General features: G+C 37.7%; 1 protein-coding gene across 3 annotated transcripts in view; it reads right to left on the bottom strand.

Annotated features, from left to right (window-relative positions):
- LOC306848256 (pre-B-cell leukemia transcription factor 3-like) overlaps positions 1-23,103 on the bottom strand; it is a 110,194-nt gene that overhangs the window by 12,627 nt on the left and 74,464 nt on the right. For all 3 annotated transcript variants that reach the window (XM_079382701.1, XM_079382700.1, XM_079382699.1), the window contains exons 3-5: positions 4,800-5,041; positions 1,768-1,958; positions 239-374 (exon numbers count right to left, since the gene is read on the bottom strand). In XM_079382701.1, the coding sequence (XP_079238827.1) occupies positions 239-374; positions 1,768-1,958; positions 4,800-5,041 (569 nt within the window). The remainder of the gene's footprint in view (positions 1-238; positions 375-1,767; positions 1,959-4,799; positions 5,042-23,103) is intronic.

The following is a 23,103-nucleotide window of genomic DNA, read 5'->3' as shown; positions in this document are numbered from 1 at the left end:
AAGGACAGTGTGCCTCCAGGAGCAGGCTTGAAGATCCCCAAGTTTGACCAGCTGAAGACTAGCTTAAATCAGCTAAGACCAGTTTGCATGGGATAAAGCAAGGATGGCATTGGATTTACCTAAGTAAACCCTTAAACGGGGACTTTAAGTCTTCAGACTTTGACCTGTTGTTAGTCATTCTGTCCAGACTATCCAACAAATGGGGCATGTGCTACATGGATGGGTGGTGTAGCCTCACCTGGGATACTGTTATACTGCACTTCTTAGCCAGCTCCTCTTTGGCCTCTTCGCTGGGGTAAGGGTTACTAAGATGCGAGTAAAAATACTCGTTCAGGATCTCGGTCGCCTGCTTGCTGAAGTTCCGCCGTTTCCGTCTGCCGTCGGACAAGCGAGGGGAAAAACAAGAGGAGGAAGGCAATTAGAGAAACTCAAATAAAACCATGTGTGATGGCCAAACTCATAATGAAGCTGCTGGCAGGAAATGAAGTCAGGAAGGCTATTATCAGAGTACATATGTAGGCTCACAAATGGACGATGTCACGCTGAGCTCTAAGCGAAGCGTGAAATGTTCAGTGTTTAGAGTGGTGAGCTTTCCCTCTCTCTTTCTCCCTCTATCTTGCTTTCTTTCACTCTGATGGGGGCATTTAGAGGTGCTCAAGCATTCCCAGTTAGAGCTGTATCTTGGGACATTAGGGAAATCAGGCCATGGCCAGCTGAACACTGTTCCTCAAGTACTGGGGCAGGGCCTGATGGAGTTGCACTTATCGCCACTCACTGCGGCCCACCCCGCCACGGTTAAGCGCTGGCTTCTTTCTCTCGCCTTGTTTAATGCCTTTCACACGAGTGGCCGGCCAAACGATTGTGCTTCCGCTTCACTTAAGCGTTCTCCTCGAGACCTCATCCACTCTTTTCTCATGTTCACTGCATCATTTCTCTCCTCTCTACGCCTCTCCTGATCTCCTCTACCAACTGTTTGTGATTACAGTAATCTGGACCACCTGCTGATGACCTCCTACCCACCAAACGCAAATGACTTCATTTCCACTCTATAAAACTCTTAACTGCTTTCAGGTGCTTAGTATGACTGCGTGGTTAGCCTTTAGGCTCTAAAACCCTAGTCTTGGGAAGACCACATCTTAACCGCTAATGGTTGAATAATAATGAATGCTTTTTTGTGGTTGGTTGATAACAGGTGCCATACCATCAGTGGCTGTGCCAAAACCCTGATTGGGTAGGTTAAATGTCAAATAAACTCAAAATGGAGCTAAAAATGGTTCCTACTTCAAGTTACTAAGTATTTGAACAAACTTAAGTCACACTTAAAAAAATCCACTGTATAGATAAAATATCAAACCATCTGTAGACTGGAGGCTGGAGATTTTTTCAGGACTAACTTCACTATTCTAAGCCATTTACTGTAAAACAAACTTTTAGCGGAATAATTAATCTTTTGTCCTCGTTTTGAATAACATGTTCATGGAAAACAGTGCAAAACTATGTGACCAACTTGAACATGAGTGAAATCTGTTGGAGAACTTTAACGCTCATACATGAAATATCCGATTGAGTGGATTCCTATTGATATGACTTGATTTGTAAATGTGACCACCCTTTGGGGCCAATCTATTTGATGTTACCTTGAAATCTTATTTGCTAATCATTACTTTCTTGCATTGATTATTTAGCAGAAGATAAATTCTTTCAAATACAACTCATATGTAAATACACATACAATAATTTATGTGGATGAATTTATGTGATACTAACCTGGCATCGAGGAAGCGGGACCTCAAAATCATGACGGCCTCACAGGTGCTCTGTTTAAGCTGCATTTGGATGGAGCTGAATTTGCGATGGATAATGCTGACCATGCGCTCGATCTCTTTGGGCGAGATGGGCCGTGTGCGAGACTGCTCCCTCAACAGATTCATGACGTGGGTAGTGAACTCGTTACATGCCTGTAGAGAAAGACCATTTTGATCTGAGGACACAGCTTTTATTCCGAGTGAGGATGTAGGTGTAAAATGCATTATGCAAAACTAAATTACTCTGAAGTCTTTAGAACCTGCTGCTGAGACTGAACAGCTACACTAATAAATAATTTCTGAATATACAATTCCGGCATCACATCCTCACTTAAACTCCAAAAACATCCTAGAGATTGACCCTCTTTTTAAAATCATTATATACTCTCAGCACAGTGACAGAAATGCTCTTTGACGTTATTCTGCAGAAGAAGCACATCAGTTCAACTGCATTCGTTTGAAGCTCTCTGGAGCAGCAATCAGCAATTTTTGAAGCAAGTTCAAAGCTGCCGCTCTTGAAAGCATGGGAAAAACACCATCCATACTGTTTGTAGTGCTGCGGAGGACTTCAATGGCTTAATAGGTGAAGTCATCTATGAATGCAAATGCCGATTTGCAATTTGGCACCGGCCCAGCGCCAGTAGAATTTAAACAGCTTTTCATTAAAGCAGTGGTTCATACATGATTAATTAGAATAACTAATTTAGGTAGTGCACACTTTAGCTCATTACTCGGAGTAAAATTCGTTAAGTATTTACATTTAGATAATTACAAGGGGGAACACCCTTAAGAAAGATGCCTTTACTTTGGGTGAGAGGGTTGAGCCACCTTTTCCACACACTCCCTTTTCAAACACTTGCAAGTTAATCAGACTAATTTAGGCCATTGGCTGGCTAAACCATCAGCTAAACAACTTCCATATCACATTAAAAGGATTGTTATTTAGAAATAAAAGTGTTCTCCTGACCATTCTTTATTTTTTATGGTGCAAGCACAGAATGAACATTAGGGGGGTCAATATCAAACAAGAGTAAACAAGAGGAAAATCCGTGTAAAATCTAGTTTAATACACAAGTTCTTAGAAATGTACTTGCATTCATGTTGGTTTCAGATATGGGCAAAAAAATGATCATCATGTCCTTGACCAGGGCAAATAGACAAGCAGCTATTGCTTAGATTTTTCAAGGCATCTCCTCAAAACACCAAGCACTTTAACTATAGCGCATATGAAAATAATAATGATTGAAAGGCCCTCGTTCAACTCGTCCTTGATTATGAGGAAAATAACTAAAGCGCTGAATCAAAAATTAATGTCAGCTCCATTAAAGAATCAATACATGACCTCAATGAAGCAGCAAGTCCTGCACAGCGACACTCTCAAATGCACTATTGCAATCAGAGGCTGCTCTCCACACTGTAACTAAAAGCGTCTGCTCAATATTTATAAGAGGATGTCTAGACTACCGCTGTTCAGAGGTCAGGTAAGTTGAAGATGTCCTAATGCCTGAATACCACCATAAATCACATTCGCTCCCAGTCGTAATCATGACAGACAGGACTGTAAAACGCAAAATGCTTGCTCAGGTTTAGACCTCTGACACCATCAGTTCAGATGAAGGCCTCCAGGTCTCCCTTTAAACCTGTCATGGAGCTTCAGTGAAAAACATCTATTCAGACAGAACAGCAAGCTGGGATTATTCACACTCATAGGATCAATGCAAATGTGTGAATGCAGATACAAAGTTCTTCTGCAGTATTCTTGGCTCTGTACCATACAATCTGGTTGGGCTTAACTAGATATACAATTTCAGTGCTTACCAGGCTTGAAAAGGATTTGGTTCTACAGTATGTAAATGAAGTGCTACATAATTAACTATTGCCATTAAAATGTCAGAATCAACAAAAACACAAATGTAAAGGCAAATATATGGTTCAACAGATGCAAGAAAGTAAAGGTCACAGTTTACCATACTAAAACTGCAGTGATGCCATCGGTTATAAGATGGCCATCAGATTTTGATAATAGAAGTTTAATACAGCATTTTGCTTCTGTACATTAGAATGTGTCTTTTACTTTTAATTTGACTTTTTCTGAGTGAAAAATTAATATCATACATTTTTCCTGTTTCACAAATGTCACACAATAAAATGTCATTCAGTGTAACAATAGTTTGTATACCAAAAATAGGAATATTTGGAACAAGAATAATTATATGACATTAAAAGACTCTATTTGAGGATCACAGTGCAACCCCCAAAACTGATCATCTTTGTGAATTTTTGCCAATGTTCTTCAAACCATTTTTACATACATATCTCTGTTATACTGATTGCTGATGGAACATTACTTCATCCATATTTGACATTTCATTTCCACAACTGAGACATTAAAGTAGACACTTTACTTGCATTTGGTATGCTTTTTATGTATAGACAATCACTTTTGTACATTTAATTTCATGCTGGCACCAAAATGTGATGTTTCAGAAAAACTTAAATTATCTTCAAAAGTTAGATTTTCAAACTTCAGAAAGAATTGTATTATTTGCATATTATATATATATATATATATATATATATATATATATATAGCACGGGTATATTTGTAGCAATAGCCAAAAATACATTGTATGGGTCAAAATGATCGATTTTTCTTTTATGCCAAAAATCATTAGGATATTAAGTAAAGATCATGTTCCATGAAGATATTTTGTAAATTTCCCACTGTAAATATATCAAAACTTAATTTTTGATCAGTAATATGCATTGCTAACGACTTCATTTGGACAGCTTTAAAGGTGAAACCAACAACCTTATTTTCATTACATTTTATAACAACCCCCCCTCCCCACTCCCCCCTCCCCGCCCGATGATTGAATGGCGCTTGTTTGAGCTAAATTGAGAAGAAAACATACTGAAGATGAATTTCAGTACAACAATATTTGCTGCAAGCTGGGAAAGCCTTCCTGTACTGTAGTGCATACTGTCATTCACCTGCTCATATTTCTCCAGCTCGGTATGGTAGATCTGTCTGATCTGGGAGAGTTTGGCCCTGTAGTCAGAGTGCTCGATGGAGTTGTCAGTGGGACTGCCGGCTGCTGCTGCTGCCGCTGCCGCCGCAGCCGATCCTCCGCCCTTCTCCGGTCCTGACACGCCCTCTGCCAGAAGCATGTTGTCAAGACGCATCAGCTGTGGATCGGGTGGGTCCTCCTCCTGAGCCCCGCGGATACTTAGACCTGATAAACAACAAGAAGCGATCGGTCAGTGACATGACAAGGCTTTTTATATTCTTAAACAGTTTTGAATCAATTTATTGTACTAGGTGTATGACTCTTTTCAACTGTAGAACAGAAAAGATTATATTTTGATACTCTTTTAAAGTCAATTAAAGTCATTTGGGCCCAAAGAAAACATGGACCCCAGTGACATTTTTCAAAATATATTATGTTTTAAGTTTTTGTAAGGGTTTAGTTAGTGAGCATGTTCTGAAAGGGATAGTTTGACTAAAAACGAACAGTTTGTCATAATTTACTTGTTTGAGTTTTAAACTTAAAGGGATAGTTCACCCAAAACATTCTGTCATTAATTATTCACCCTCATGTCGTTCCAAACCCGTAAGACCTTCGTTCATCTTCGGAACATAAATTAAGGTATTTTTGATGAAATCTGAGAGCTCTTTGACCCTCCACAGACAGCAACGATCCTAGACCCTACCACGATCAACGTCCAGAAACGTAGCAAGAACATTGGTAAAATAGTCCACGTGACATCAGGAGTTCAACCGTAATTTTACAAAGGTACGCAAAGAAAACAAATATAACGACTTTATTCAATTTATGCGTTGTTTACATGAAGCATGCATCGTGATACTCTGTCCACAATAGAGGCATGTCACAGGAAACTGTATGAGGAGAAAAATTGTTGAATAAAGTCATTATTTTTCTTTTCTTTGCACACAAAAAGTATTCTCATAGCTTTGTAAAATTACGGTTGATCCCTAATGTCACATGGACTATTTTACAGATTTCCTTGCTACGTTTCTTAGCCTTGATTGTGGTAGTTCCCTTACTGTCTATGGGAGGGTCAGAGATTTCATCAAAAATATCTCAATGTGTGTTCCGAAGATGAACGAAGGTCTTACGGGTTTGGAATGACATGAGAATGAGTAATTAAATGACAGAATTTTCACTTTTGGGTGAACTATCCCTTTAAGTGTAAACTCAAACAGGTCTAGAACAAGTAAATGATTATAGACTGTTCATTTCTTTCCAAACTATTCTTTTCAGAACATGCTCACTTCCTAAACCTTTACAAAAACTTTATTAACTCTACATATTTGTAAATGTGATGGATAACTGTGTCTAAACCACATGTAATGCAACAAGTTCTCTATGTTTTCCAGAAAAAAAAACAGAGAATGTAAAGATGTATACTGTCTCGCTTGGGCCCGTCTGCTGCCCTCATGACCCGTGTACGATGAAAGAGTGAATTATTTATTGACGAATGATTGAATTTCATATAGGCGTTAATCACAGGCGCACTATCACACGGGTAGTCAGCTCTGAAATCAAGCCTCTGTCTGTCAGCAAATACCACTATCTGTCACAACAGGCCAAAATAACTACAGACTGTATTAAATACGTCGTCCACTCCGGCCCATCTCTATGCTTGAGTTAAAGTGAGACGGATCAGGCCGCTGTGGGTATTGAGAGAGTGCTGAAAAGGCCCGTAGGTACGAATTTGTTTTTCCTCTGTTTTGCAGTGCTGCCTTCTCGAATTTTCACAGCACACTGCACACACGGTGTGTTTACTCACAGCCATACATGACAGGGACACTCACCGACTGACACACACTCAACAGCGTGATGGCACCTCTCCACGCTGAGGCGATGCTAAACAGAAAGGCTTGCTTGTACACGTGTCTGAACGCGCTCGCCTGCTGTTCCGAAATCACGAGTACAGCGTAATAATGAGCAGAAAGTGTTCTCACAAGTGCCGTTATGTTTTGTTGTTAACAAACTGTTTTATTATACAACCCGGTTCTGCTCTCTGCAGAGGCAAGGCTGCTTGAAATGTATGTAAATTTGCATAGCAATCGATACGAGGGTGAAAGATAGCTCATTGTGTTTGCCTGATATTCATAATGAACCTTGGAGCAGTAAAGAGCCATTAAGATTGATTACAAACTTCCTCATCATGCTTGCCTCTCTCTCTTTCTCTCTCTCAGTGTTTGCATAATGAATTCCATTCATATAGGAGAATAATGAAACAGAAAAAGTTCTTTTTTGAAAGATTTTAATCAAACATTTTAATCTTAACATGTATTTGTAACAGTGCCTCTCTAAGAAGATGCACACTGTCTGTGGCCTTCTGTGTTTGTTATTTGGGACACATCCCGATTTCGATTTTCATAGTAGTAGTGTTTGTCAATAACCGGAAGAAAAAAAATGTTCTTGGTATCTAAAGTTGCCTGGATCATGGTTCTCTGCCATTTTTTTTTTCCTTTTTAAACAGAATAATGGGAACATAAAGAACAGATCCCAATTAATTTTCATTCAACACATCAGCTTTAAAAGGTCTTTTGTTCCCGCAGCGGTCAGATATTTCAACGAACACTGCTAATTATTGAATTATATTTTTGTCTTTTATAGTGTTTGTATTTTATATTTTTGAACTGTGAAATTTAATCCTTCTTCAATTATGTCTCCAAATCAGGTTTTATTAGTCTCCTAATGCAGAATTATTTATCTGTAAGTTGTGTATTGTGTTTGTTGGCTGTATGGTTGGTGGCAAACCAGTTTCCCTATCGGGATTAATAAAGTTTTCAATCAATCAATCAATCAATCAATCAATCAATCAATCAATCAATCAATCAATCAATCAATCAAAGCCAGACATAAAAAAAACCCAAAACAAAACACAGCCTTAAAATCTGAATAAAAACAAGTTGAAATTAACATACTATTATTCAGCACAGGGGGCGAGAAATCATCATAAATGCACAAAGAAATGTCTAGGACTAAGATGAGTGCGTGTATGCTGTGGTTGGTCTGGGTATTTTGGACGGTTTAACTAGTGGGTGATTTGGGGGTTCTGAGAGTTTCTAAGAGCTTCATTACAGGCTTCATTAAGATACTGTAAGATGCTGAATCCTAAATGAGGAGATTACTGACTTTATTATTGCTCTATGGAAGCTTGGCAAGCAGCTAAGCCTCACTGTGTGTTTGACAAGAGACACACACACACATTACACACAAGAACACAGGTATGCTTGATGGGTAAACAGTTTAAAGAAGTGCATTTTATTTTATATAAAAAAGTACAGAAATACACACTACCGTTCAAAAAATTTTGGGTCACTTAATTTATTTGATAAAAATCCAGTAAAAACAGTAATATTGTGAAATGTTATTACAATTTAAAATAACTAATGTTTTGTTATATTTTATTTGAAGTGTAATTTATTCCTGTGATACAAAGCTGAATTTCAGTCTTTAGTGTCACATGATCCTTCAGAAATCATTCTAACATGCTGATTTGATGTTCAAGAAACATGTTCTGTTATTATTAATGTTGAAAACAGGTTAAAATAGGTTTTTTTTCAGGATTCTTTGAGGACTAGAAAGTTCAAAAGAACAGCATTTATTTAAAATAGAAATCCACTGTAACACTGTCTTTACCCTCACTTTTTATCAATTTAACCTGCATCCTTGCAGTATTCATTTCTTTCAAACAAACAAATGAAAAAATAGGGGGAAAAAATAAATCCATCCCTGCATTTAGAAGCCGGATTTGCCATTCTTCAGGGCATTGCTTGATTTTTATGTCAACTACCTAGTTTATTTACTATATGTCGTTCAATCAATCCCTCAAACAAAATACAAGTTTGAATGCATATATACAAACTAATATAATTGACTAAGGTTATACATTTGCAACGCTACACTTGCTTCCAATTCTTGTTCACATTACAACATAAACAAATATTTACACATTAATTTTATGGTTTTGCAAACAGACTTCAAGACTCGTTCCCATAAAGCACAACCACAAAAAAAAAAAAAAAAAAACCTACAATCCATCAACGCCTGCGGTGAGCAAACCCAGAGTACAAACACAGCCCCACCGAACACGGACACTCTAGCTAACCCACTTTTGTAAATAAACAAAGACAAGACGCTGTCAACATCAACATGAAGAGACCATTTACTCGGCTAACACAACAAATTTAAAGAGCGGCACCTTCAGCCCAGACTGCCTGGCCCATGTGCTATTGATCAGGTGTTAGCGCATGTATGTGCTGTTGATATTAGGCCATGGGGTGTAATGGTGTGAGAGGCCGAGGATGAATGAGGTCATTTGTGTGAGACGCTCAGCTGGCCGTGCTGGACAATGCAGTGTCAGCGCACCGAGCCAAGGCCACACCAGGGACAATATGACCCTGCTCCACTGACTCCAAGAGCAGTCACACAACTACACATACACACAACCAACCAATCGCTGAGACATCAAGTTGATCCAGTCTTATTTCAGTACTCATAGTAATATGTTGCATTAGTTTTTTACTATTATTATTATTAGTTTTATCAGTGTTTGTAGTTCTAGTTTTTTGATAGCATAATAGTATTTATTATATTTTACTATTATTTTGAATTAGTTTTTATTTTCATCCTTACATATTTTCATTTTTATCCTTTTATTTTAATTTTAGTTAGTTTTAGTAATTTAGTTGTTTTTGTCATTTTATTATTTTTAAATGTTTCTATAGTTTATATTAATTTTATTTTCATTTGAATGATTTTAGTACATAAGTTTATACTATATAGTTTTTATTACTATTCTGAATTTGTCTTAATTTTTATATTTAAATTTTTCTATTTTTAATTAAGTTTTTTAAAAACAGTACATCAAGTCGCTAGTATAATAGTTTTTATTATACCATATTATTATTTTGAATGACACTTTATTTCCATGATTTCATATTTTCATTTTTTATCCATTTATTTTAATTTTAGTTTGTTTTAGTAATTTTGTTGTTTTTGTAATTTTATTAGTTACATTTTTTTTATAGTTTATATTAATGTTTTTAGAATTTATATAAATTTTATTTTAGTTTTAATGATTTTAGTATGTGTTGATACTATATAGATTTTACTAATATTTTGAATGTTTTTCATTTTATTTTAATTTCAGTTAAAATGTTTGAAATGTTTCTGTGTTTGTCATTTTTTATGCTTTTTAATGTCTATATTATTTATCTTTATTTATTTAAATTGTAGTTTTAATTAATTTTGTAGGCCTACATAAAGTAAAAATTAATGAAATATATTATTATATAATATAAATATATTTTTATATATTGTATTTCAGTTAAGGTTTATTTTATTTAAAGTAATGTTTTTTTTTTTAGTTCTAGTTAACTATAATAACCCTGATACGATGTGTACATAATTTTCATGTGGATTAGCCAAAATGTTCCCTGTCAGATGTTAGAGTGACATTTAGCAGATGTTGTCTGCGGTTTTAGATGTTTATTAGAGGTTTGTACACAACTATGGCTTTAAAAAAAAAAAAAAAGAGCATGATACTTTCCAGATGATGCGATGATTTGCGTGCTCGCTGGGTAGCATATGCAAGTATGAGCATGTTTGGGTTTGCGTTTGATTTGTGTTACATTAGAGGAGGTAAAGGCTTAGTTTTTGAGGTTGGTTTATTTCTTTACGTTTCTGTCAGGTATATTAAATACACCACAACTGACACATTTCCACACCAGCCTCAGTTGTCACTACCATTTCGCTCAGTCGCTCCTGAAGGACCAGAACAGGAAACGCAGCTGAGGGAATTTACAGAGCTTTTCACTTAAACAGACATAAATCAGTACTTTCATTCAAACCAAATAATCTGAGGCCATAAAGAGCTGCTTGTCTCGCACTGTATATTACCGCCAAGTTCCTGCGAGCAATAACACGGCCGTTCGCAGGCAAAGCAAAACAGAGAGGGACGTGAGGATGTGACATGTAATGCAGTTAGAAGGTCCTGTCGCCCACACTGGCCCTGACACTTTTATCATACGTGTCCATTTCTATTTGGGAAATGGCGGGGATAAAAATGATTACTCGGCTGTGCGGCGAGCGCGCCGGGCCCCTCCAGGCTGCAGACCGGGTGTATTGGTGCCACGGCAGCCCAGGAGAGCCATCCATAATGGGCACGTTTGTAGACACGGACCCCCCTCCTTTCTTCCACCTCCACCTGCTGCAAGAGCTTCAAGCTAACAGTGCTGTGCTTTATGGGGCCACTTTCTTTTAACAACAGAAATAAGAGTCTAGTAATTTCCTGTTGAATCTTTACCCTGTTCGCTCCCAAAAGCATTTTAGGGTTATCCAGTCCTCTCTCTTTCAGCTGTTCTACGTTTTACATTTTCTCTTGTATATGGTTCCTTTTTTGTTCAATATATATATATATATATATATATATATATATATATATATATATATATATATACACACCCACACACACATTTTCAATTATTTTTACAATATATATATACACACACACACACACACACAAACTTTCCAATTATTTTTACAATATATTATATATATATATATATATATATATATATATATATATATATATATATATATATATATATATATATATATATATATATATATATATATATACATATACATACACACACACACACACACAAACTTTCAATTTTTTTTACAGTATATATATATATATACATATATATATAATGAATTCATAATTCATGATATTAAATAAACACTATGAAATATATATTTAAAAAAATTTAAGAAAACTTAAGAAAAAAAAAGTATTGATTAATATGGGTACTTAAACATATTCAAATGACAAAATTGTTATACCACATGCGGTTTTAAACATTTACACTTAAAAAGTGTAAAGTATAACAAATAACAATAATATTTTAAACAAAAGTATAATAATATTTTAAACAAATAAACTTTTGGTATAAATGTATTCCAAACTATATGAAACCATTGTGAATACGAAAAGTATATTCAAAGAACTTAGAGTATGCATTTTAAACTAGAATCTAGAAGAATTGTGCTTTATACACTCACATGCAATTTCACCATATTTTCCTTCCTTTCAGTTTGAAATATTTTCCCTCTGTTCGCTTCTCTTAATCTTTATTCTTATCCATTTATTATAGCAACACTATTCATATAACTTCTGGCTCACGGAGGATCCAGACAAATAAGAAACAAGCAAATCTCCTCAGTTGTAACAACACTTTTATCACTTCAAACTAAACCCCAATATGTCTGAAATGAATTAGTGCTATCACATCCACACAGCGGGTTATTTCATCCCGAGGCCTGCAGTTTCCTTTAAGCTAAGCAGCTAATAACACTTTTAGGATGAGCAATGTAAACATTGTGCCGTGATACTGGTAAAATAGGCTTTGAGGCGATTAGATCTCTCATTGGCAGTAAAGCCGCAAATACGCAGCAGAGAATTTCCACTGCTTTAGTCACAGATATCCGCACTGGATTTACCTAATACCTCACTCTCTCAGCATAAGCTTGACGGCATGTGTAAACACCATGCACCTTTATCCAAACCCTTTACCTGACGCAAAAATCCCAGGTAGTAGTACGAAACATTAGTTTTTGTGCCTTTAAAGTTTTTTTGTCTGATGCAGGTTCCCTAGGATTTAAACCCCGAGCCAAGGCGACAGAAAAAGCTCTGTTCCGAGCAGCTGGGTCTGATGCAACGTTGCTGGTATCATAGTAAATGGACAATAGGGGGTTGGGAGCTCGTTTGAAGAATGGAGGCCAAGCTTCACCTTCACAAGTTCCCTAAAAATACACAGTACGGCGAAGAACCAGCCCCAATTAAACGCTGTGCTTTAGGCCTGTCACTCGATTTCATCAGCTCAAAACGAACAACACGATGAAGGGGAACTGTTGCTGGTGTGTTACGAATCTTTAAAAAAACTGCGAACAAAAGATTACTGAATACACTCAGGCCTATTTCACACTGTAAGCCGCGCATATTTCTAGAAGCGTACAGTAGGTCCAGCACGAACAATGCAGTGTGAAACAGGCCTTATACAAAAGACAGGCACAATGTACTGCTATAGACAAGTATTTGACAACTGCGTGTCATCACAACAATTATAGTGAATTTACACCTGCTCTCACTGTCTCTCTCCCTCAATCTGTCCCTTAGGCACTGGGCATAACCTTACGACTGACCTCTGACCTCTACCTTGTTTACTCCCATCACTTAAGAGTGGCCATGAGAGCCATAAAGACTCATCCCCGCTGAGTTAATGTGCACTGTTGAAGCGTGCCAAGCTCTTAACACACACACGAGCACCACTGAGAGTTGTTGTTTTTTTCTTCAGTACGGTCAGCGACTTGGTGAGGATGTGTGTTTGTTTATGCTTGCACAAACCCGAGACCTGTGATCCTCAACCAGGGATTTCAGCTTTGCTTTAAATCAATATAACTTACATAAAAGTTTGAATATAAAATAATGAAAACATAAGGACTATTCAAAATTTTAAAACAATTAAACAATGAATTTTTGTAATTAATGGCTAAACATATTCTTTTTGTAATGTACATGTTGTCAATCAAACTAAAAGCAGTTTAAAAAGATTAAAGTTTCTCAAAACTGAAATTACAGTTTTAGTATTTTTTTTATTTATTTTTTTACCCTTACCATCAATTATTGTAAACTGGTTGTTTAATAAGAATCCTATTGATAATAAATGTATCCAATAAAATTATTAATTTCTTAAAAAAAATAAAAAAATCTTACTGTCCCAAACTTTTGAACAGTGGTGTAACACAAGTTTTCTGGTTTATATAGATAAAAAGTACTTGAGATGTGAAAAAGGCTGGGAAACACTGATCTAGACAACTAAATTGTTTGTTTTCAGTTCATCCATTTAATGGAAGGCTTGAAATCCGACTGTGACGTGCTGACAGCAGAAACACTTCTCCGTGTTCGTTCATATCAGGAAGTGCATCTGGTTTTGTGAAGCAACATGAGGAGACAGAAAAGAAAGAAATTTGTTGTGATTCAGTTATTCCCCGCATGCGAGCACAGTCTTACAGTGATTTCTTCTCAAGCGCTCTCTTTCACGCATCCACGGTCCGTGAGTTCAGTTCAATCCACCTCCAACTGACCCTATAAACCCCTCAACCCCTCTCTTTCTGTTCAGTGAGTTGCTCTGCAGCAGACCGCTGCCTATTGACACCTCGGCACATCTAATTTCATCGACTGGCGCAGGTCTCCCAAAGCTAACTAATCGAAAGGGAATTTATTTCCTGTCAATATCTAGAAAGGTCATCTCTCTCAGAGTGGCTCAGTGCTCGGTCGTTCATAACCATGAAAAGTGTGTATGTGAGGCCGGTCCCCACAAGGAAAATGGCTTAATAAATGCACTAAATAATGTACTAAATAAAATCTAAAAGGGTTGTAAGAAAACATCATTAGCTCAGTACAAAAACAATAGATGTCAATGGAAAGTGTGTGTTAAAGAGAGTCAAACCGAATCAGGATTACAAAATGCATTTGGAATCACATATGATGCGCTTTTGGATGTGGATCTACCTCTCAGTGACGTCTGTTGGAGAAGCATTAAGATCACAGCAGATCTGATCACTTCTAAAAATATTTTGTTCTGCCAAGTAAAACAACCAAATCATTCAAGCACATTAATGTGTCTTCAAGTGTCTTTTTCTTTGTATGTGTGTGTCCATACATGAGTCTTGGCCTACATCCACATGGCAAAGACAACGCTGAGGGAAAGCGCCTCTGGGCTCTCTCTTGCTCTCACATGTAGGGTAATTAACATGCCATTAACACATTAATACACATTAGCTATTCCCAATGTTAATGACAGACTAATTACCATACCTGAGACTGCACTGGGGAGGCCAGCGCACTGCGCCCTCCCACCAAATCGACTCAGCCAGCTCAAATCAGAGCCCCAGTCACACGCTAGAGGCTCTCTATTTCCCCACAGTCAGGGACTGCTGTACCGCGAGACCACCGCACACTGCCTGCCCAACCTGTCGACTTTGACAGACTTAACATGCTGGACATTTTCTAAGTGTAATGTTAAGTTTCACACAGCAAGACTATTGGGATGAAGTCTGGAATGCATTACGCTTATAGAGCGCAACAGTTGGATTTTAGACACAAAAATCCTATTGACGCAAATCTGTGCAATTTCAAGGTAAAGTCGGCATTAAATAAAATTTATATTTGGTAAATGTATGGTATTGATCATGTTTTTTGTTTTTTCAGGAAGAAGATGTTTTTATCATGGAACAAAAGATCAGTCACTACTTCAGTTTCATTATGACAAATTTAAAAAATAGAATTAATTAAATTTTAGAATTATTTTAAATTAGAATTAATCAAAAATAAATTTTCCATACATTACCATTTATCAAATTACTCCTATTCAACATTTAAATAATTTACATTTTATCATGGTTGCTGATTCAGTTATATATTTTGCTGTTTTATAGGATGAGAAGAAAAAAACTTTTTCTTCATTTTGAAACTTTTTTTTTTTTATATTTAAAAAAATAAATATATATATAAATATATTTTTAAATATTTAAAAAATAAATAAAATGGAAAAATACAAATTAAGCCCTCTAAAAAGTATCTGGTTACTGTTGCACTTCATTATGACCACTCGAAAACTGACCGCTGGCCGATCACAATTCATTTAAGTGTTATTATAGCTATAATATAGTGTGTTTGACAAACATCTTGGAGTTTAGTAGCAGAGTTTGGTGGAATTTTCAAATGCACTACAAGGTTGGTAAATTATCAGTGTTTACAGATTGGACAACACCATGGCAGGGAATGCAGGAGGAATGAGAAATGATGGAGCAGTACAACTTGGACTGGAAGGAAGATGATGTTGATGATACGCGGTATCTCTTCCCTCCGCACAGAATGATAAGCTAATCAGGACTGTTGACAGCGATGCGTGACAATACACACACACCTCAGAGCTGGGATAGGGCATTCAAGTTTAAACAGAAAGTGGGAGAAAGAGAGAGTGAGAGACGTGACTAAAAGTGGCAGCAGTCAAGAGTAGAGGATTTCCTGTCAGTTCAGGTAGCCTGGATGTCCCTAGATGATGATGTGTTTCCTCTCCCCAGGAGAGAGGTTTGTGACAGGGTGAGGGAGAGGAGGAGGGGAGAGAAGACAGGGGTGGGAAAAGATAACCCAAACAAACATCTTGTAGACATTTCGCCAAGCACACCAAAATTAATCACTGTCCCGTTGAGGAGCTGACATTTGTCTGTAGTGACACGCAGCGTGAGAGTCCAGAGGGAGAGGACGGAGAAAGCGCGGCAGAGACGGAGAGAAAGAGTGAGAGTGTCTAAACAAGAGGGCCTCTGTCACTGCCTCTTTGTGTGTGTGTGTGTGTGTGTGCGCGTGTGTGTGTGCCTTCCTGGACATGGAGTCGGCCTGGGGCCAAGAACCACAGTGGTCAGCGAGCAGGCCTGCTTGTGTGTCTATGTGGAGGCCGGCCAAACCAAAGCGCAAGGCCACAGCGACACAGATCAACACTCTCTCTCTCACACACAGTGACCTGACGGGACCTATTCAGCATGGGCCCCTGTGCTGGATCTCACGGGGTCACTGGCTCTGGCCAGGCTGAGCTTTATTCAATCATTTGTTTAGCCCGTATGTATAATTAGTCACTGGTCAAGATGCTGAAGCCAGCGTTTTTCGGTATACATCATGTTGGGTGCAGTCCTACAGTCGGCCATGTGATAAAGAGCTGGTCTCAACTCATATATAAGAAAAAGAAAACATTAAGATATGGATCTCTAATTATTAGTGATCTACAATCATTGTTTTTTTACTGGTTCTTTTTAATGGGAGTCTATATAACCTAATCAAAAACATACTGACACATTGATCTTTATTGATTAGTGATGTCCAGTACACAAAATAATTGTTTTGAACTAATTCTGTTTAATGATTCAATTGAAACGATTTGCACACTATATTCGAACCTATGGTAATTCATATGACCTAATGGAATTTTTTTTTCCTGTTTTTCTCTTTAATGAATCTGTCTAAACGATTCACAAAGCACTCTGTAACCCATGGAACCTAATGGAAATGTATAAAACCTAATCGAAAACATAGTGATAAATAAATAAAGTATTAATAATGAATATTTACTGATGATTGGAAATATCTAGTTTAGAAATTAACTGTAATTTTTTATTTTTTATAAAGATTCAGTTAAACAGATTTTCAGAACACTAATCTAATCTAATGGTAAACTATACAACAAAACGGAAAACAAATTGTTAAAAAGAAGTACTGAAATTAGTGATATCTGATTTGCAAATAGTTGTTTTGAACATGTTCTTTGATTTGGTCTAAATGGTTTGCAAAATGTTGTAAAATCTAACCAATAATTAAAAATGAAGTGAACAAAGTGCAGATGAATAATCTTTTTAATGATTAGGCTGAAACTCATTGTATTGTAATGTATTTCTAAAAAAAAAAGCAATTATATAAATGAGTAAAAAATACTTCTGAGTCATGATTCACAATAAAAATTCATTAGCATTTGAATTGGTCTAAATGAACCATTTCAATAATATGAATCAAACTCTACAACTGATAATCCCCTTTTCCCCAATACAGTGGTCTCTTCATTCATTCAAATATAAAATATCTTCATATTTCCAGAATTCCATGAAATATGTATATGTGCTTTGAGCACTGTTATTTTAAATATTGTACATTTCCAATTCGACTCTCTCAATTTCTAGCCCGCTTTGGGTTGTCATATTACATGTTAATATCTGCTTAGGTTATTTGTTCTTGTCTTATTAAGCTCCTGGCCTTCATTTGTGGCCAAGGTAGTGTGCCTCTTAATGTACACCCCCAGCAAATAATGCAAATGTGTCATTGAAAGGCACTTATGAAATACCCACAGGTAACTAATCTATGCAAGCCGCCTCGTCCTTCTCCAGCACTGCCTAATTAGGCAACGGAGAAGTATGTAAAACCAGGTCACACACACACACATACACATATAAAAACAGGACACACAAATGGCAGGTTCTGGTGTATTAGTGTCATTATACACACACGCATGAGCACGACTGCATGCAAGGCAAGAATAAAAAAGCTTTGGGCAGACGTGAATATTGCTGTAATATGCAGGCACACTAATCCCAGAATCCTCTCTGCCTGGTTCCTTCATTTCTCTCGCTTCGATATGTGAGCGCGCTGGAGTGTTCCTGCATGTCAGATGCCCACATGTGCATGTCTTTTTTTTTTTTTTTAATGTACGTGTATGTGCAAGGGCGTGTTGATAAACAACAAAAGCAGCGTTAGAAACATACAGCTGGGCCGTGATCCAGTGCCAAAGAAATGACTTTTTGCTATGGTGTCCTCTGTGCCAGACTTGACAGTCCATCATTTAAATTTGGCTGCAGTGAATCCACAGCAAAGACTCTGCCGCCTGGAGCAGAGAGAGAGAGAGAGCGAGAGAGACAAAGAAGGAGAGAAAGAGCTCCCTCTGAAGGGTCTCTTCTTTTTTTCCAACAAAGAACTACACTCCAAATTACAGATTAGCATTGCCTTGTTTTCTGCATCCTGAGGCAGGAAACCTGCGGAGCTCCAATCACAGAGGATGCACATTCACCACAGAACTCAAACGCAATTATTTCAGCAATAACACTCTTCAAAATGCATTAAGTAGTGCACAAGCACACAAATCAGGTGTGAAGGAACAAGGAAGACGTTCCCTAAAATTCCTGTAGAATCCCTTGCTGACGCCTACAGTGGTTTGTTATCCTGCACCAACCCATCACTGGGCACAAAGGTGTAAAAAAAGCTTGCAAACGGTTTAGGAAATAAGTAAAAGAGAGTAAACTTTATTTACCAGACATTAAAGGGACAGTTCACCCAAAATAAGTTCTGCCATCATTTACTTAAAAACAAGATATTTAGCATAGGGCTGGGCGATACAAACAATATAAACTGTCCATTAATCGATATTTTGCTATACTGTGCATATCACATGGTGTAAAAAGTGTTAAAAGTGTTATTAGGTGCAATAACCTTTGAAAAAGAGCTAAATGACACACACCCGAAGATCCCAAATTCAGTATTCTTTCACAGCTTTTTGCGCTTGAACAGTCAAATATACACAATGTTATGTTAAAATGCCATCTTGGGGAGTGTTTGTGTAAATGCTGCTGGTTATGTTTTAAGTTAACGTAAACAGTTTGGAGAAAAGTGATGTGTTAAGGTACTGGATCTGTGCATTAGGTCTTAAAGTGACAGCAGCCTAATATACCTGCTGTTGTCTCAATGTCAATCAAACAACAAAACAAAAGGAGAAAATCCCTCGCTACTCTTGACTGAATTACCTTTGTAGCTTTAATAAAGATTAATCTATATCAAATTTATACTATGTAGACTGATGTAGTGTTTTATTTTTACATCTGATTAATTACGTCTTACTTTAATGCTACTGTTAAACAGACCCACTTTACCACTTCTTATTTCATTTGATTACTTCTTATATTGTATTTTAATAAACACAACACACACACAAAAAACATATACAACGATTTCTCAAATAACCTGCATTAGTTACTGCACTGTTTTCTTCTTTAATTTGGCACGTATGGATGAACTCTGTGCATGTAAAAATGTTATTAAAACACGTATTTGTTCACACATCTCTTAATAGGGGTTTAGGGTCTGAACTGTGGCATCTGACCTTTAGCTCTTAGATAATATGTTAATATTTTAATCATAAATATTCACAACATCACACCTTTCTATTCCAAACAGCACTCCAAATCCAAGAGCTCTGCTTATCGCTAAACGCTGAAGAGAAAGAGAGGTGGAGAGGGAGATAAAGAGAGAGAGAAAGGTCTTGCTTAGCTAATTACAGTAATTAACAGTTACAGATTTAATTGGAGGGGAAGACATTAGTGGGGATAACGTTTTGTCGGTTGTGGTCGGGGTGGACCAGTGTCTTGCCAACGTGCCTTTGTCTCGGGGCGAGGAACAGTGCTCGTTGACACGAAATGCGTCAGGTTGAGATGCCGGGGCTCGTCAAGCACGCGCAACCGCCTGCGCTAACGAGCTAGAGGGTTAATGAGAGCATGCGAGCCCTCCACAACAACAGCACCATTAGCCTAGCTTGCCAGCAAACAATTCAATTCAATCAGTGCCTCCTTTCTTCTCAGGACTTGACGCTACCTCAGTTCAATGGTTTCAGGCTGAAGATGAAGCTTTGAGAGCATTTTGTGGGCTGAGGCTGTTATTATTATCCTTTTTTTTCATTTTTATGAAACAGATGGGGGGAAACATGCACTTCATCTCCATTTCTAGCCGACTGCAGTGGCGACTGACCTTTTCAGATTGGATTGCCTAATGTTTCTGTTCCACATGTATATCATTTCCACAAAAGATCAGCCAGCCAGTGCAGTTTCAGGTCAAACACAAGGCATTACATGCGCAAAAAGCCCACCCCGCTTGCTCGCATTTTCCCTGCCCCCCGTCCTCTTTCGCTCTCTCAGCTTAAAGAAGCTGGCACTTATACCGTAAAGTGCTCGCTCGATTCACAGGATCGTCTTTCAAAATGTGTTTGTGAAATCCCACACCCCTTTGAAATGCGAGGGGATTTATTGGAACATGGTCCATTGAGAGATTCCGAGACATTCTCCCTCCTTTTTTTTCCAGCCCTCTAAAGCCCTTTATCTCCTTGCCTCCGCTCACCCGCTCTCGCTCCCTCTCTCTGCGATTGTTGTTCACCAGTCTGTGTTGGGCAATTACAGCACAGACTGAAAAATGAGGATCCTCCGCTGCTGTGTCCGTCTTTTTAATAAGCTTTGGTAAAGATGACGTGTTTGAATGAGTTCGATATCCTCACAGTGGGGCAGTGGAAAGGCTGATTTTAAAATATGAGTAAACAGTGTTTAGGATTTGGGAGAGGAGGGCGAGGAGGGGTTGTTGCTGTCTCGCTCGCTCTCGTTGTTCCCTTTCGTTTCTTTTGCGCTCTGTGTGTTTGTGCATATAAACTCGAGGGCTTAGCGTGAGAGAGACTTTAGCAGATGACTTCTGCCTGCTTCTTTTGGAGCTTCGCAGCAGTTCACAGATTTGAATATAAATGTGTATTGCAGGGGGGGTTTATTAATAAGATAGAAATGTCTTGGTAATGGATTTTGGTTTCATGGAAACAAATACTGAGTCCCAAAAGTTTGCATGAAATAAACTGCGTATTTGTAAATAATTTTAACTGCTATAATAAAGTAAATATGAGGTAGTCATGCATAAATTTACCCTGGTAACAATAATTTCCAACAAAAATACCACAAAATTAGTCCAGCTACTGTTAGTATTATAAAAGACATTAATGTAGTAATTAAAGTTTTTTATATATGTAGATATCACACTATTGACTGCAACAATTACAGTATTTTAGCGAAAGAATCATACCATGGCTATTTTTGTAAGGGCAAGAAAGGTATTGAAGCTCGTTTCTGCAAAATAATAAAATAAAAATAAATAAATCATTGTGACTTTATACTTCAATATAACTCATCACTTCAGTATAATATATCTCACAACTGAGAATTTGCCACAAATGCAACTTTATTTTTCATAACTGACAGCTTATATTTCGTAATGTGACTTAATTTCCCATTTTAAAGTTTAACTCATAATTCAATTTTAGATTTTAAAATATTATGTAAGTGTATATGCCACAGGTTCAGTGTGAGAACAGTGTCAGTGCCTGTGCGGGTGTATTTCTACATTCCCCCTGGTTTACAGACAATATCTCTCATTTTTTACATGAGAACGTAACTCAGAGCAGGAACAACATAAATGTCCGAACAACCCTGAGTCTGAGCAGATCGGTGTAAAAGCGCCATGTCTGAGGCCAGTAAAATCAGTCCATAAATACAAGCGGCGCTGAGTGAGAGGAGAGCGGGCTCCATGCGAGGGGGGAAATGGAGGTGGGCTGCTTCTCTTCAACCTCTGTTCATGCAGATGACAGCCACATTATGGGCCCCTCAATCCACCCCAGCTAGCATTCACCCAAAAGCCATATCTGTCAACATTAAATACACCCGCATTACCCATGTAAACAAAAGCATCCGCCTTCGCAAGTGCATTTGCGGCCACAAGGGCGAAACAAACACAAGAGCTAGCAAGTATCACGCTACGGGCAGCAGCTAACACAGCTAGCTGTTTAGTCAGGTTGTGAACTCTCTTTAACTCTCATTACTCATGCAGTCAAGAGAGTCAAATCTTTTTGTTTCTCTATCTCTCTCTCTCTACCCATGTTTCCTGTTTGCTGCCTAAATGAAGAACTGATGACACTTTCAGCCATCAAAATGGAAAGCCCATTAGATAAGCAAACACTCTGCTAAAAACAACTCTCACCTGCTTAGCAGGTACCTCAGAGAAGAGGGTCTGTTTTCGTCCCTCACTTGCTCTCTTTTATTTCCTTTGAAAAACCAACAGCACTTAAGCAAAGCAAATATTTTAGTGACCACACCAGGCAGTGGAGTAATCTGTTTATTTTTCTTTCTTTTTTTTCATAATTTCCCCCCCTTTTGCCTCACGCACTCCTCCAGCTGCCATCTTCATAGGATGTGTTTACAAATTAATGGATTCCTCCTGAAAATGGGAGATGGCAGGGGCTTTAAATTTGCATTGGTCGGTATTTCACAATGGGGCCTCTCGCTCTCTCTCAGTCTACACACTCTCCATATCTGACTGTCTAAAATACTAGAAGGCCTGCAGGAATATGTAACACTGCTCTCCATTTCTCAACAGGCTGTTGCTTTCTGGGACATTATGTATTGGGCCTTCACAGCACTCAACATGTACTGTGCAGTCCTTATATTCTCAAGGAAGTCTATAAGGGCTAAATGTTTATGCACGCCATGCTCCCCTCTCTTCTGGAGTCCCGTATTAATACTGGCTGAGTATGGACTGAATATTTCACTAGTGGACGCACAAAAAACCCAAAGCAAGTACAAATCCCATGGACCAAATTAAATGTATTAAACATGTGGACTTCATAAATCTCAGCTGCCTCTGTGCAGGATAATAGTGGTGTGAGTGTGTGTGTGTGTGTGTGTGTGTGCTGCCTTCCTGAACACTACTTTTCAATGAACATATGAATACAATCTATTAATGGTATAAAGATAGATAGATAGATAGATAGATAGATAGATAGATAGATAGATAGATA

The sequence above is a fragment of the Barbus barbus genome (genome assembly GCF_936440315.1).
Source record: "Barbus barbus genome assembly, chromosome: 28".
In the NCBI taxonomy this organism is placed as follows: domain Eukaryota; kingdom Metazoa; phylum Chordata; class Actinopteri; order Cypriniformes; family Cyprinidae; genus Barbus; species Barbus barbus.
The sequence above is the reverse complement of the archived record's forward strand: the minus strand, read 5'-3'. Positions and strand labels throughout refer to the sequence as shown.